The sequence below is a fragment of the Procambarus clarkii genome, chromosome 14 (genome assembly GCF_040958095.1).
Source record: "Procambarus clarkii isolate CNS0578487 chromosome 14, FALCON_Pclarkii_2.0, whole genome shotgun sequence".
Taxonomy (NCBI): Eukaryota; Metazoa; Arthropoda; class Malacostraca; order Decapoda; family Cambaridae; genus Procambarus; species Procambarus clarkii.
Genome location: NC_091163.1, coordinates 17,190,150 through 17,207,312, shown reverse-complemented (window position 1 = coordinate 17,207,312; position 17,163 = coordinate 17,190,150). Strand labels below are relative to the sequence as shown.

The following is a 17,163-nucleotide window of genomic DNA, read 5'->3' as shown; positions in this document are numbered from 1 at the left end:
AACGCCAGTCCGAGACCTCACCCCTCACAGTGACTCGTTGTCTTCTGCTACTTAAGTACTCCGTTATGCAACGAAGTACCTTCCCTTTCACTCCAGCCTGCATCTCGAGCTTTTTCACTAGCCTATTGTGAGGTACTGTATCAAACGCTTTTTGACAATCCAAAAATATGCAGTCTGCCCACCCACTCTTTTTCTTGCCTGGTCGTAGAATTCAATTAGCCCTGAGAGGCAGGACTTGCCATCTCTGAACCCATGTTGATGCTGTGTTACAAAGTTCTTTCGCTCCAGATGTTCCACTAGCTCTTCGCACAATCTTCTCCATCAGTTTGCATGGCATGGGGGTTAGGGACACTGGCCTGTAGTTCAGTGCCTCCTGCCTATCCCCTTGTATATTGGAACTACATTATCTGCTTTCCAAATGTGTTTGTGTGTGTGTGTGTGAAAAAACTACAAAATTAGTTAGTAGTGAGTAGCAGTTGATTGATGACAGTTGAGAGGCGGGTCGAAGAGGAGAGCTCAACTCCTGGAAGCACAACTAGGTGAATATATCCCTAGGAAGCTGCCCGTAGCAGCTGTCTAACTCCCAGGTACCTATTTACTGTTAAGTCATCAGTGCCGAGACCCGGGAATTCTAAAGGCCTTTAGAATTATCCTGGCAACCCAGTTGAGTCTGAAGCCTGGGATTAGAGGCTTCAATCACAGCTAGTGATTTGAAGCATGTTGACACCTCTAAACTCGCAGGTACCCCCCCCCCTCCTCTCCCACATCCAAACCCCCTGCCACTGTGTGCTAGGTGCTCCAACGTGGTGTAATCAACACCCCCTTCCATTCTCCATGTGTGAAGTGAAGGGTGACGGTTGTGTACCCCGTTTTTGTCAGGTACACTAGGGTGTCGTTAACCCCCCCCCCCCCCACATAACCCTCGGGGTGTCAGGCAGAATGGGGGGGGGGGGTGAGAGTAACGGCTCGTCAGCTCCATACGGCGAGGCGGAGGTGCCCAACACCTTAAGATCCTGTCGCTGAGATGTATTGGTGCTGCGAAGTTATAATGGTCCTGCATTTTCCGTCTTCGTGTCCAATGGGAAAAAACTTTTTTATGCAAAATTACAGAATCATGTTAGTTACTATATGAATCGTCTTTAGTGAGTCTATAAATACTCCAAGGAATTTTTGAAAGGTGTTCTTAATTCCCTTGAATTACACAAAAAAGCCTGAATGCAAGACAAAATGTGTTTAAGGTTGTTCATCATTGCAAAATGTTGATTTAATGAAAATTTTAATTTGAATTAAAATTATTTTTAATGATTAATCACTAAACAGTAATTTAGCAGTGATTATTCTTGGCACTATTTCAGTCTTCTCGCATCACCTGAGAGGATTACCTAAATGCTAGAAACGATTGTGGCGAAACCAGAGATGATGACAAGCTATAGGGCATATTTAGTTCCCCATCCCATTCCTAGATGGCTCTGCCGACCGTCTCCAATGTTGGAATATGAAGTTGTTATAGCCCTAGTTTCCCTTCTCGCGTTTAGCAATGACAAGCTCTCTCAGCACGACACGGCTAACGACCATACGAGTGTGATCGTACTGCGGGAACAGTGGTTCGTCCTGACTGTTGATCAAGTGATGATTATCCAAGAGTGTTGTGAGTATTGATGATCGGTGCGTACATTATTGTGTTCGTTTATTCAATGTATATCTACTGTTATTCACTTTTGCCTCGCCAGAAACTTTCGAACATAGTAAACCACGCGTTCGATACTGAGAAGACGTCAATATAACGGTGCTCAAATTTGAATTAAAACCAAGCAAATTTTTGGTGGATTGGTTGCGATGTTTTAAGGTGAGCTGATGAGTTGGATCGCAGTGGAGTGAGATGTGATTTGCGTTGATAAATGGAGCAGATTAGCTGCTTCGTAATACTAAATGGGTTGAAATAGTGAGAACGTATTTGTTTTGATGATAGTGATATTAGTGGTGATTAGTAAGTTAAAGAGGAATGTTGTGATACAAGAATATTTTCTATGCAACTGAAGTCACTGTTTACGTGCAAACTATGTGTGTGATGCGTATTTACTTACTATAGACATATGTATCGTGACTCGCATGTATGTGTGTATATATACGCATCGTTCACATTACATGAAATGCTAAAACCAATAGTGATATCCCAATATGTAAATTTAAAAAGGGATTTGAAATTTTGAGAGAGGAATTTTGAAATGGGGAGTTGGAGAAACAGAAACCAAAAAAGGCCGAAAAATTGCCCCGTGGAATTCCCAGACCTACCATAGTCCAACAACCAGTCACCCTCTGCCAAACTACCAATATTACATCACTTCAGCTGAACGACGGTAAGTAGAAGATATATATTTTTTAGACATTTTTATTTTTGAGAAACTTTTTTTAGGATAATAAAATGTATTTTCATATATAATGCACACTCAGTAGTATAGATGGCAGTTACTGAAGCCCCGCGGGCCAGAGGGTAGGCCAATTGGCTAACTTTGCTAACGATTTGTTGCGTATCTGAATCGGTTGCTGTGCAAGCCACAGGGATCATGAATTTATTTTATCTCTCCCACTGTGGACCACGATCGCTGAGGGCTGCTACCACTTCCTTGGGAGGTTAACTGCGTCGACAGTTGACGTAAAAGAGGTTAAGATCTCGTAAATGGGCTCGTAAGTGGGATTTTAAGTAGGCTTGTAAGTAGGTTCATCAGTGGGTTTGTAAGTGCTACTTTATCCCTAGCTTTTTTTCTTTAAGTTTTTCTCAATTTGCTCATTTCCAAGCCCTTCATTGGGACAATCTTAACAGCTAATATTATTCGTCTTCAATCTATCGTCGCGACATACATGACAAAAGTTGTGATTTCATTTATATTTAAGTGTCCTCTGAATTTTTTTTACAGTGTACAAAAAAACTATGAAAAAATCAGACAGGACGAAAATTACAGAGAGGGCATGAAAGCGAAAGGAAAAAATTGGGCCAAGAGTGTAAAAAAAGGTCATATGGGGAGAGGGGGGGGGGTGGAAAAGGGTCAAAGAGAGAGGGGTGTTGTCGTGGGTTGGGAAGAAGTATTAAATTAGCAGCACTTAACCACTAGTGCAAGTGGTGATGAACTTGGGTCCAGCCTCTCAGTTTTCAGTCCACTGGTCCAGGAACTTCGTTGAGCTTCGGTACATCTCTTTGTTCATGAACGTCATATATACGCTTGTTGTATATGAAGGGCCCCTCCCCCCCCTACCCCACCCTAACCACTCTGCTGCTGCTGTTGTCCAGAGTGTATGATGAGCTGCCAACAATAGTCGGGTCTGGAGTACACAACCACCACAATGTTCCTCGCTGCACAGTCAATAGCGGGAGAGAACAATCGTCGACACGCCCAATATGTGCCGATTGTTGATACAGCAAGTCTTTGCAACCGACTGTTGCAGTGGAGAATATTTGTCGATTTTGAGATTGGAATATGCGTGTGTGAGGGTGTAGGTGTAGTGACTGTTAGCTGGGTAAGTTTCTGTTGCTGGAATATTCGCGATGGGGAGTGTAGGTTCTCACTACAGTCCATTACAGTACACTACAATGGAGATTGTTGTGGTAAACTCCTTGCAAAAGAGTTTACCTTTGGTAAACTTCGTATCTTCGCTGGTAGAGAAGATAGATCAGTTGAAATAAGGGAAATGAAGATGAAATAACAAAATACAAAAGGAAATAACTATTAAAAATAGAAATTTATTTTATTTTATTTTAAAAATAAAAAAAATACAAATAACAAAAAGGAAAAGAAAATGAAATAACAAATGAATTATTGCACCGTTCAATACATGAGGATAAAAGACAGGTGTTTAACATGCTCTCATATACACGCACACACATGTGTACACGTATGATGACACACATGTAAGCATACACGCATTTGTAGAGTGTCGCACACAAAAATGTGCACATTTTGTCATATAAACGCACAGGTGAGCAACATTGTCTCACATACACCCACACACATTCACAAATGTGTACAAAATAACGTCACATGTTCGTACATTGTCTCACATACACCCACACACATTCACAAATGTGTACAAAATAACGTCACATGTTCGTACACATGTGAACAACATAGTCACACACACACACACACATCCTGGAGTATGCAGCCCCAGCATGGAGTCCATATCTAGTCAAGGATAAGACTAAACTGGAAAAGGTTCAAAGGTTTGCCACCAGACTAGTACCCGAGCTGAGAGGTATGAGCTACGAGGAGAGACTACGGGAATTAAACCTCACTTCGCTGGAAGACAGAAGAGTTAGGGGGGACATGATCACCACATTCAAGATTCTGAAGGGGATTGATAGGGTAGATAAAGACAGTCTATTTAACACAAGGGGAACACGCACAAGGGGACACAGGTGGAAACTGAGTGCCCAAATGAGCCACAGAGATATTAGAAAGAACTTTTTTAGTGTCAGAGTGGTTGACAAATGGAATGCATTAGGGGGTGATGTGGTGGAGGCTCACTCCATACACAGTTTCAAGTGTAGATATGACAGAGCCCGATAGCCTCAGGAATCTGTACACCTGTTGATTGACGGTTGAGAGACGGGACCAAAGAGCCAGAGCTCAACCCCCGCAAACACAACTAGGTGAGTACATACACACACACATACACACACACACACACATACACACACACACATACACACACACACATTCACACACACACACACATTCACACACACACACACACACAAACACACACACACACACACACATACACACACACACACACACACACACACACACACACACACACACACATATATGAGGCGGGACCAAAGAGCTATATCAATCAAATATATATTTCAAAGTGAGTCCAGCTTTCCACTGAAGCCTCTAAAGGGCCCCCCCCCTTTAGAGGCTTCAGTGGAAAGCTGGACTCACTTTGAAATATATATTTGATTCTGGGGTTCTGGGGGACTTCCACTAAAGCAATATATATCAAAGAGCTATCAATAGGCCCGCCTCAAAAAACATGAAGCAGGACCAAAGAGCCAAAGCTTAACCCACGCAAGCACAAATAGGTGAGTACTGTGACGGTGTTCCCCCCATATATTTCTCCCACGCCAGCTGTAAGAGTCATATCTACTTTACCCGAACGTTCTCTGCCTTCCAGAGAACAATTTGACATATGTGGGAGCATGAGGTGTCCTCGCATAGGAGAGAAATTACCTAAAGAAGAGTGTTTTGGCCGGTGGCTTAGACCCTTTTGGACGCCAAGATGGCGCCGACTCCTACGTTTTAGCGCCAAAATGTTATGACGTCAGTGGCACCAGAATTGCCAAGAACGGTGACGTGGTACAGGGAGCCAATAAGAAACGCCCCTGGCAAGTGTGACGTCACGAGAGGAGGTAGGTCCAGGCCGTGCGACCCGTGGCGCCAGGAGTTAGGTACGACACCCCAGCAAACACAAATCATCTACACAACGTTCGCCTATCTCTTGCCATAGGTGTGGGAATGATTTGCATTGAGAATGGTGCAGGAGAGCCTTTGAGAAACTTTTACTCAAAAAATCCAAACACAAAGGTTTAATTATAAATTGTTTTTCTACAATTATTTTCTTCCAAATGTAAAACAAATAGTTTTTACATGTTTAAATATAAAATTTATGGTGTTTTTTTGTAAAATTCATTAATAAATTGTGAATGATATATATTGGCTGAGTGAAACCTTTATAATCCATTTAGTTATAATTTGAACAGAAAAAAGTATTTTTCCAAATTTTCTAAAAATTGCTCTTTTTAACACAATTTGACTCCTTATACATTCCACTAAACACTATATCATGTTTAAATATATAATTTATGTATTATTCTCTAAAATAATTTATATAAATTATATAAGTTGCTGGAAAGTGGTGTTAAGGATTTTGAAAACATTTTGTTGTGTTAATATGTTCTTATTAACTATGTCTCAAGTTCACAGTTTATCAAACAAGAATATTAACATTCGTCAACTCTTAAAATCTTATATGTTATCTTGCTGGTGCAAAAAATGGTGAATCTTTAGGAACAGCTATAGTATCTATATATCACAAATGGTGTTTTCCCTAACTCAAACAATGTAGGGTTTATTATTCTACACATATTTCTAATGACTCTTAGATGTTTACATTCTCTGAAGTATAATTGTGAAGGCTGTGTCCATCACTCTCAACACAGATTCTTAAACTCGTCTCTGCAGGTTCAACTATATAATTAGTTTCCATTTTGAATTTCCATGGACATTTGTATCCAAAATGAAACCAATGTGGTTTCCTTCAGCGCCTTCAGCCAGCACATTTGCTCATTCATTTCCACAGATTCCAACAAGGTAGGGGATTTACAGAAATTTGTATATTCATATTGTTATATATTAAAAATATGAATGCAGTTCAATATGATAAGACAAATACATGAGTTTATGATAAATTCGTTTTCTGTGATATACCATTGATATGCTCTTTTTTTCTTTAAACGGCAGACTAAACTAAAGTGCTCACATCAACAGATTTGATGTATAAATGGTCAACGCTCAACAGAGTTAGTATAAATGTATTAGTATAAATCTTACTTGTCTCATTGTTAATTCACATTCAATGTCAACTTGTGGTTTTGATGTGGCACGTTTGGCCAAGACACCCCACCCCATTATGCACCCCATACCCATCTTGTGGGCGGTTGTGGAAAGGGTTACAGAGGCACATAATGGGCTCAGGGACTGAACCCCACAATTCATTTAGCTAAGCAAGTTACAATCTTGATGAGCTAGTTACAAAATTCAATATAAGTCATCACATCAACAATGGGTTCGAGATCGACCTCAAGTACAGGTTCTAAATTAAGCAACTGACATATGTGGAGAGCTAGTATCAAAATTTATATGTTTGTCCTGCACACCGTCCCCCATCCAGTGGGCATGCAGCGGTGGATAGGTTACAATCACTTAGTTGTTATCTACAGTTAGCAAACTGGGGATATTTGGCTAAAATTTCTGGTAGCAGATCATTTTGAATGAAATATTGACACATCGCTGGAACATTGGTTATAGAATTGTCTCTAAATTCATGTATCTTTTCGCACTCCATCACATAGTGACGGAGGGTGTGCGAATAATTTTGTTGACACAGTTTACATTTGGTCAGGTCTACATCAGCAGATAATGAGAATTCCCAGAGATACTTGTAACCGAGTCTAAGCCGAGCAGTAGTAACATCTAGAAGTCTGCTGATTTTATTGGATGATCCATAGATGTGTGGCTCCTCTTGTATGATATGTATGATAGATGGAATTACTAGTTCCAGTTTCTAGGCAGGCGATGAGTACTCACAATAACCTTAATTAAGCGTCAAAACAAAAATGTGTATACTCTTTTTACTCTCCTGACCTTAGTTCTCGAGCTATGTATTTCATTTTGGTACCAACGTGTTCGCAATAACATTCTCTAGAAGAAAATCAGCAAAAACGGTCACCAAAAGTTATATGAATACCAGCACCCAATAAATACCTACGTAGATGACTCGCCGTGAGTGCCCAAGAGCAACAAAATGTTTTTACTCTTGGGATTGTTATCACTTCCACACTTGTCCTACAGCGTTAATTTTGGTATCAATGTACTCGCAATGAAATTCCCAACACGGTGATATGAATATAAACGTAGAATAATGGTCGCTGCCCACCCGCAAGAGTGTGGGAAGTGGCGGAACTGTTACCCAGTATTGGTGACAAGACGACACATGGGCGATACAGTGCTTTGAAAGTTTATAATTATATCACTGTCCTGACATTATTATTGTATGTACGTCATTCATTTTTGTGCCAATGTTTTCGCAATAGAATGTTCTATGAGCCCGTAGGTAAAAAAGAGCAACAAAGCGTAAGATAGAATAGCACCATATATAAAACAACGCTGGTACATATCAGTGAGCGTCAAACACACACGAAATGTGTGTGTTTGATGGTGGTCAAACGATGTTTGATGTGTTTGATCAGGTGATGTCCTGATCCGCATAATTAAAGTATGAATTATGTTGAGAAAAAATAAGAAAAAAGGGAAAAAACAGGGGTGGGAGAAACATGACAGAAAAAGAGTAAAAATACAATTTGGTCAACAAAACAGCATTGTTTAAAATAAAAGATATGGATTGACATTTTGGGGGTTAGGTTGGTAGGTTACATTGAGTTAATTAGGTAGTACTTAGTGTTTATCTGTTATAGATAGGAGCTGCCTGGTATGGGCCAATAGGCCTTCTGCAGTTACCTTTGTTTTTATGTTTTTGCCCTGTAACCTAAATGGTTAGAGAGGCACATATATGGGCTTAGGGACTGAACCCCACACTACATTTAGCTAAGCTGGTTACAATCTTGATGATATAGTTACAAAATTCTGTATAAGTCGTCACATTATCAATGGGTTCGAGATCAACCACAATTTCCTGAATAGATATAACAAAGGGGATATTAATAGGGTATTAAAATTGTCAACACAAGATAGAACACGAAACAATGGGTATAAATTGGATAAGTTTAGATTTAGGAAAGACTTGGGTAAATACAGGGTCAGTAACAGGGTTGTTGATTTGTGGAATTTTTCTTAACTTATAAATTTATCTTTATTTATCTTAAACTGGTTGGGAGAGGTACAGTTTTTAACATAATTGGGAAGGTCATTCCACATTCGAGGTCTCTTGATTTGTAAAGCATTTCTAGTTTGACTAAGTCGTACTCTTGGAATATCAAATAGGTATTTGTTTCTGGTGTGGTGCTCATGGGATCTGTTACAACCTTCTAGGAAGCTTTTAAGGTCAGGATTGACATTACAGTGCAGCGTTTTATATATATAAAATACACATGAGAGTATGTGCAGGGACTTAATATCTAACATATTCAGAGATTTGAGTAAGGGGTCCATATATACTGCCCGGTTGCCTGAAATGCTATATAGGCCTACTATAGTGGCTTTAGGTATTGTATGCACTAGCTCTATCTATAAATCCAACATTATGTTTGTAAATCAACTATGTATGTATGAAAAAAAATGACTAATACGTTCGGCGAATGACTTTGACTTCAACTTCACTTTGACTTCGTTCATGTCATCGTATTTTCCGTAATATATAAAGGTTATGACAATGCAATTATATTATTGTGTGCAAATAAGTTTGAAATTTCATGTACCCTAAAAATATTAAAATAAAGAATAAGAATAATTAAATAATTGTTGTAGTAAATTGTCACACGTTCATCATACGCAAACGAACACACAGTTTGGAGCGTCAGTACAAGACCGCCGCCATTTTAAAACACGGCTTCGAATGTAAGTAATGTTTTTCTCGTACTAACACTGTGTTATACAATAGATTTGGTCTTGAATTCACAAATTTAGTTGTTACATCTGACAGAGTATGTTAGACGGTGTAATGCTGGTCCATGTTAACGTATTTGTGGGCTTGGTTGGTTTAAATGTGGAGGCGAGGCCTGGCAGTGCTGGTGTATGTGGAGGCGAGGCGAGGCCTGGCAGTGCTGGTGTATGTGGAGGCGAGGCCTGGCTGTGCTGGTGAGTATGTGGAGGCGAGGCCTGGCAGTGCTGGTGTATGTGGAGGCGAGGCCTGGCTGTGCTAGTGTGTATGTGGAGGCGAGGCCTGGCTGTGCTAGTGTGTATGTGGAGGCGAGGCCTGGCAGTGCTGGTGTATGTGGAGGCGAGGCCTGGCTGTGCTAGTGTGTATGTGGAGGCGAGGCCTGGCAGTGCTGGTGTATGTGGAGGCGAGGCCTGGCTGTGCTAGTGTGTATGTGGAGGCGAGGCCTGGCTGTGCTAGTGTGTATGTGGAGGCGAGGCATGTACAACACTCCCCAATAGGAAGAAAACCCACTGGGTTCTAGGCTAGGTTAGGCTTATCTGTAATAATTGAATTAAGCCTAGCAAAGCCTAGAACCTAGTTCAGTAATTTAAAAAATGTTGTAACTTGAAAAATGCCATTCAATACATTACACAATTTAAATATTTTCAGGCAATCAACACAACCCTCATGTTGGCTAACCCTCTCTCATGTTGGTCAATAATTTAATTATTTTTTTATGGAGTAATCTTTGCTGTTGAAATGTAGTCTTTTTGAGACTACATTTCAAATGTAGTGTGTGTGGAGGCGTGTATGTTAGGTATTACCTAATATACACGGTGTAATATATCTATCTGTGTGAAATAGATTAAATCCATTTATTTGATATTCAGCTAATAGTTCTGTATTTTCTACATTCATCCATGTTTTGGTAAGTGCAATAATATGTATTGTTTCATTGCAGATTAGAGATTCAAGATAGTTCTAGATTTCCGAAGTACTGAAACGCGCGCCATACAGGCTTGGTGGATCTAGGTGCAAGGTAAAATTATTTACATTTACTTTTGTATTTATGTTTTGTATTTATATGCATATATGCATTTATATGCATTATTCTATAGAATAATAGATCTCGTAATAATTTTGCAAAAATAGTGGCATTTACTATTTTTAAAAGATTATTAAAAAATTTACTGATATGGTGCATTCGGAAGGGCGAAGAGGGAGAACGGCCTGTTGACATAGCTCGGGTGCAGGGGGGGGGGGGTTGTGTAAAAGCCTGGTTTGTGCCTCGGAGAGGCTATGGGATCCAGTAAGTTCAGTAGAACTTCGGTTTCAACCCTTTTACCCTGTTGTAGCTCAGTCGATTAAGGCAGTGTCTGGGATGCTCCCGGACGCAGGTTCGAATCCTCGTCACGGCCCTTGTGGATTTGTTCATTTGATGCATCACGTTATTGTGATCTGTGTGTGTAATTCTTCACTTGCTACAGCAACAGGAATGTGTGTGTATGTATTTGTGTTGTTGAATATGACCGAAAGTGTAAGATTAATGATTCTAACACAAATCGTCTGAATATTTGTTTTTCTTCACTGTCGAGAGTAGTTAAAAAAATTTACTCGAGTTTATTTTCACACTTTATTTATGGTCCTTAAGTCCCTCTCCTTAATGCTGCTGCTGTTTCTCGCATCTTTGCATCGCTTGTATGTTTGGGGGTTTGGCCTCTTGCTATATATTGATTCCATTTGTGTGTGTTTGGGTCTCAGGCCCTCTCGCAATTTCTGTTGAACAAACCCCTTTTCCTAGTTCTGCATCTCTCCTTTGGTACAAATTTTGTTGTGCTTTTATCATATATTTCACAAAACTTGACATACATTTCATTTACTTCATGTCCTATCAGCAAGTGTTTGTCAAATTCTTTAAGGAAAGTTTATCATCCTGATTGCAGATCTCTAGCGATATTATGTCAACTTCTTGTGGATTCGCAATCATTATTTAATTTACCTTTAGGTGTTCTTTCACCAGCACAGCAACACTGTACCTCTCCCAACCAGTTTAAGATAAAAACTAAGTACTAACTAATTAACTCAATGTAACCTACCTTACCCCCAAAATGACAACCCATGTCTTCTATTTTAAACAATGCTGTTTTGTTGACCAAATTGTATTTTTGTTTTTTTCTGCAATGTTTCCCCCCCCCCACCACTCTACCACCACATTGAGTTTAGTAGCTCTGTGCACGTCAGGTGCTGTTTAATATACAGACCTACTCCTCCATTTGACCTAGTTTCTCTATCACATCTATATCACTTTGTGCTTTAGCCCTGGTGGAGCTTGGTCCACCAGGCTGTTGTTTGGAGTGGCCCGCAGATCCACATACAGTCTGCATATGATATACAGTCTGTTGATCAATTAAACTACAGTAGTTAGTTTTTATCATCCGAATGCACCAATATGTGTTCATTCTTCCCAGATGAAGGAACTAGGTAATATTCATCATCTGAATGCACCATCTGATGCTTTAACACACTCATGATACACGAGAGGTTTAAAAAACTTTTAAAACTTTTAAAACTTTTTGACCTATGTATTTAAAAGCAATTCTAAAGTTAAAAAGTGTAGCATAGGCCCCTCGCAGAATGTTCTTAATATGATCCTCAGGTTATAGTTTTCTATCTAAAACCACCCCTAGATCCCTTTCTTGATCAGAATTCTTTATAGATCTCAGTGGCTCGATCATAGAAACTGCTCTAAATCCTTGTTGGCCTGGATTGTGGAGGTCATTGGTCTCTATAAAACTAGTAATCTGACTCCTGATCACTCTCAAATAATTTTATTATGTGGGATGTTAGTGCAACTGGTCTATAATTCTTTGCCAATGCTTGTGTTGTGTTGTGTTGTTTTGGTAGTGATGTGCAATGTGTTGTTTTGGTAGTGATTCGTCCAGTTCTGGTAGTAGTGCGGTTGTTGTGTAGTGTAGTACTTGTGTGCTTGTTAATGACTTGTATTCCAGTCTTGTGGGTATCTCCTTTCCCCTACGGGCCAACTGCTTTGTTCTTACCTAGCATTTTGCTTTGTTTGGGTATGAATGTTTGTGTGCCGTATATTTTGCAAAATTTGCCATATATCTCATTATTTACTCCTCTGCCTAGCAACAAGTCTGTCTAATTATACTCATTAACTGTTTTTCAAAGTTCCCCATAGTGTCCTTTATTGAAATCGAGTTCATGAACCGTTTCAATGTTCTTATTTTCTTCTAGATTATATCTTAAAGTATATTTAAATGTTATTGTTATTATTGTTATTAAATGTTATTGTGACATTGCATTGCAATTGAGCTATGTTGTTTACCATACCGTTCATTTCGTGAGTATAAGTATAGATGCCACACTTGTGACAGGTAAAACCATGCCTTTTTTGAAAAACAGCACCGTCTGTTGCACGTAAGAGCAACCCACACTATATTATGTTGCGATATTATTTCAATATTTCCGATTGTATTGATAATTTGAATTTTCATAGATTTCAATTTATTTTCATTTCGATTTAATAATTTTGTGTGACATTGCATTGAAATTGAGCTGTGTTGTTTACCATACTGTTCATTTCATGAGTATAGTTTATTTTTTTATTTTTTTCATTTCATTTTTTTAGCTGTTCTTATTTTTCAGTGATGGGAATATCAGATCATTTGATGTTCCCAATTTTCTGATGGAAGCATCAGACCATTATAGAATGCATCGGATGAGGTAGTTTGGAATGGTGGGGAGGACGAGAGGGGGGTATGGTGGGGAAGACGAGGGGACAGAGGAGAGGGTAATGGTGGGGAGGACGAGGGGACTGGGGAGTTGGGGATGGTGGGGACAGGGGAATGCTGGGGAGGACAAAGGGACAGGTGAATGGGAGATGGTGGGGGAGGAAGAAGGACAGGGGAGGGGAAAATGGTAAGGAGGACGATGGGACAGGGAAGTGGGAATAGTGGGGATGATGTGGGGACAGGGAAGTGGGAAGGACGAGAGGACTGTGGAATGGGGAATAGCAAAGTGAATTATAATTATATATATTAATTAATTCTTATAAATTTCCAGAAGCCTGTATCAACACCCACACTAATGCAACTGAAAGAGATGTTGAGACAAGTATTGCTGATATGTTGAAGAACGCCCCAAACAAACTCGGTGGAAACAGATACAAGGTAAAGTTTGCCAATTTGCTGTAGTCTAATTCAATTTCTTTTTAGTAATCTTCGAGAACATTTATGCTATGAATAAGATAAAATAATGTAACTGATTTTGATTTATTTACTATTTATTATTTATTTACCGTTATTAGTATAATAGATCTCGTAATAATTTTGCAAAAATAATGGCATTTACTATTTTAAAAAGCTCGGGTGCAGGGGGGGGGGTTATGTAAAAGCCTGGTTTGTGCCTCGGAGAGGCTATGGGATCCAGTAAGATCGTCCTTCCTTTCCTCCCTAGAATCTGGATGTAGCAGGTGCTCAATTGTCAAAAGTGAAAAATTGGTTTTGTCTTCCGAATGCACCATTTCTGTAAATTTGCTAATAATCTTTTAAAAATAGTAAATGCCATTATTTTTGCAAAATTATTACGAGATCTATTATACTAATAACGGTTTGATAAAATACAGTAGACTGCCTACTGGATAATAGTTCCAGTCCACCTGTAGACAGGGATCTCACATCAGCTTGTATATTATACAAGGATAAGATTTGATAAATTCAGTTATTTGACTGAACACTGGCTCTGTTTAAATCAGAGATTTAAACATACATAGTCTAACCTAGCTCCATAACTAACAGCCATTAGCCATTAACCATTCATGCACAGCCATCAGCTGGGCCATAGACCGGCAATTTTGCTTTTTTCCCAAGCCGGTCTGTTTTTTTTCGATGCCTCAGTGGCCCATGCACAGGTCCGTTCAAGGGGATTAAATAGCCGTTCTATGGCCCCAGGGTTTGTATTTTATCAAACTCTTATTAGAATAATAGATCTCGTAATAATTTTGCAAAAATAGTAGCATTTACTATTTTAAAAAGCTCGGGTGCAGGGGGGGGGGGTTATGTAAAAGCCTGGTTTGTGCCTCGGAGAGGCTATGGGATCCAGTAAGATCGTCCTTCCTTTCCTCCCTAGAATCTGGATGTAGCAGGTGCTCAATTGTCAAAAGTGAAAAATTGGTTTTGTCTTCCGAATGCACCATTTCTGTAAATTTGCTAATAATCTTTTAAAAATAGTAAATGCCATTATTTTTGCAAAATTATTACGAGATCTATTATACTAATAACGGTTTGATAAAATACAGTAGACTGCCTACTGGATAATAGTTCCAGTCCACCTGTAGACAGGGATCTCACATCAGCTTGTATATTATACAAGGATAAGATTTGATAAATTCAGTTATTTGACTGAACACTGGCTCTGTTTAAATCAGAGATTTAAACATACATAGTCTAACCTAGCTCCATAACTAACAGCCATTAGCCATTCATGCACAGCCATCAGCTGGGCCATAGACCGGCAATTTTGCTTTTTTCCCAAGCCGGTCTGTTTTTTTTCGATGCCTCAGTGGCCCATGCACAGGTCCGTTCAAGGGGATTAAATAGCCGTTCTATGGCCCCAGGGTTTGTATTTTATCAAACTCTTATTAGAATAATAGATCTCGTAATAATTTTGCAAAAATAGTGGCATTTACTATTTTAAAAAGCTCGGGTGCAGGGGGGGGGGGGGTTATGTAAAAGCCAGGTTTGTGCCTCGGAGAGGCTATGGGATCCAGTAAGATCGTCCTTCCTTTCCTCCCTAGAATCTGGATGTAGCAGGTGCTCAATTGTCAAAAGTGAAAAATTGGTTTTGTCTTCCGAATGCACCATTTGTGTAAATTTGCTAATAATCTTTTAAAAATAGTAAATGCCATTATTTTTGCAAAATTATTACGAGATCTATTATACTAATAACGGTTTGATAAAATACAGTAGACTGCCTACTGGATAATAGTTCCAGTCCACCTGTAGACAGGGATCTCACATCAGCTTGTATATTATACAAGGATAAGATTTGATAAATTCAGTTATTTGACTGAACACTGGCTCTGTTTAAATCAGAGATTTAAACATACATAGTCTAACCTAGCTCCATAACTAACAGCCATTAGCCATTCATGCACAGCCATCAGCTGGGCCATAGACCGGCAATTTTGCTTTTTTCCCAAGCCGGTCTGTTTTTTTTCGATGCCTCAGTGGCCCATGCACAGGTCCGTTCAAGGGGATTAAATAGCCGTTCTATGGCCCCAGGGTTTGTATTTTATCAAACTCTTATTAGAATAATAGATCTCGTAATAATTTTGCAAAAATAGTGGCATTTACTATTTTAAAAAGCTCGGGTGAATTACTATTGTCAAATAGTAAATCACAAATCACAATTGAATCACAATTGTCAAAAGTGAAAAATTGGTTTTGTCTTCCGAATGCACCATTTCTGTAAATTTGCTAATAATCTTTTAAAAATAGTAAATGCCATTATTTTTGCAAAATTATTACGAGATCTATTATACTAATAACGGTTTGATAAAATACAGTAGACTGCCTACTGGTTTTACCTGTAATAAGGTTTGATACAGATGATTATGATTATGGTTTTGGCCTCCACCACCCTCTCACCTAACTTGTTCCAACCATGTCTACCACGCTGCTTGCGAAAGTTAATTTTCTAATATTTCTGTGGCATCTTTGTTTGGTTACCTTTTACAATATCTTCTTTTTATTCTACCATCTAGTTTTGGCATTTTATGCCTCTAACCTGGGAGCCACTTATTGGCAAGTCTATACCTTTACCAGTTGATGTGATTCTTTAGATATGGGCACCATATCTCCAGGTGTCCTACACAATTAGCTTTAATTAAATTTTCCAAAATTATCACTTACACTTGTAATACAGGGTTCTAGGTTCCCTATAGTGTCCTTTATTGAAATAGAGTTTAACAACAATTTCAATGTCCCTATTTTCTTTTAGATTATATCTCAACATATAATTAATGTCCAACAGGACATGATTACTCTTTCCAATGGGAGGATGGTATTGAATATTTGATCTAGTACTGATGGAATAATTTATATAATAATCACTAGAAATTATTTCGATAAGAATTTGAATTTATGCATGTCTTTGTTTTGGCATGCCTCTATTTCCATATGTTACATTTCTGCATGTCTCCAATTCTGGAAGTGTTCACTTTTGCATGTGCCTGACAAGGATGTTATATGCACCAGCTTTAATTATCACACATTGTATATAATGAATGACTTATTTTTAGAATTTTAATACATATTGCATCTGTCAATACATTATTAACAATAATATAGGTAATATGGTAGTCTAATGTAGAAATTTGACACTCTTTAACAGAATGTACGAGTATAAGCGAAAAAAGCGACTCCAATACAACAACAGATGGATGCAAGTATCAAGAAGGCTAAAACGTATACACAAAATGCATCCAAATACAGCTGTACACACTAGTGAACCCATTAATCTTACTGAGGCAGCATCAAGTTCAGAGATTGAGTCGTCAGACAATGACATTAGTTCTTTTGAAGCTGAGTCAAATCAAGAGTATGGATTAGGCTCTGAAATTGATGATTTACACATGAATCTTACTGATATTCATGATGTATTATCTAATTCTCAAAGTGAGGAGGAGAATGATGACCATGATAATCATCATTCACTTGTTTACCCACAGAATTTATTAATTCAGTGGGTAAACAAGAATGGTGTTAC

At 38.8% G+C, this 17,163-nt stretch overlaps 1 protein-coding gene across 2 annotated transcripts in view; it reads left to right on the top strand.

Moving 5' to 3' along the window:
- The first annotated feature begins 1,590 nt into the window (after window positions 1-1,590).
- LOC138364707 (uncharacterized) overlaps window positions 1,591-17,163 on the top strand; it is an 18,556-nt gene continuing 2,983 nt past the window's right edge. The window contains exon 1 of one of the 2 annotated variants that reach the window (XR_011228501.1): window positions 1,591-2,357. Coding sequence is in view for 1 of the 2 variants with exons in the window: in XM_069324688.1 (XP_069180789.1) it covers window positions 16,790-17,072 (283 nt within the window). In the remaining variant the exon portion in view is untranslated. Of the gene's footprint in view, window positions 2,358-16,660; window positions 17,073-17,163 lie in introns of those variants that run through there. The other variant, XM_069324688.1, reaches the window with a different exon arrangement.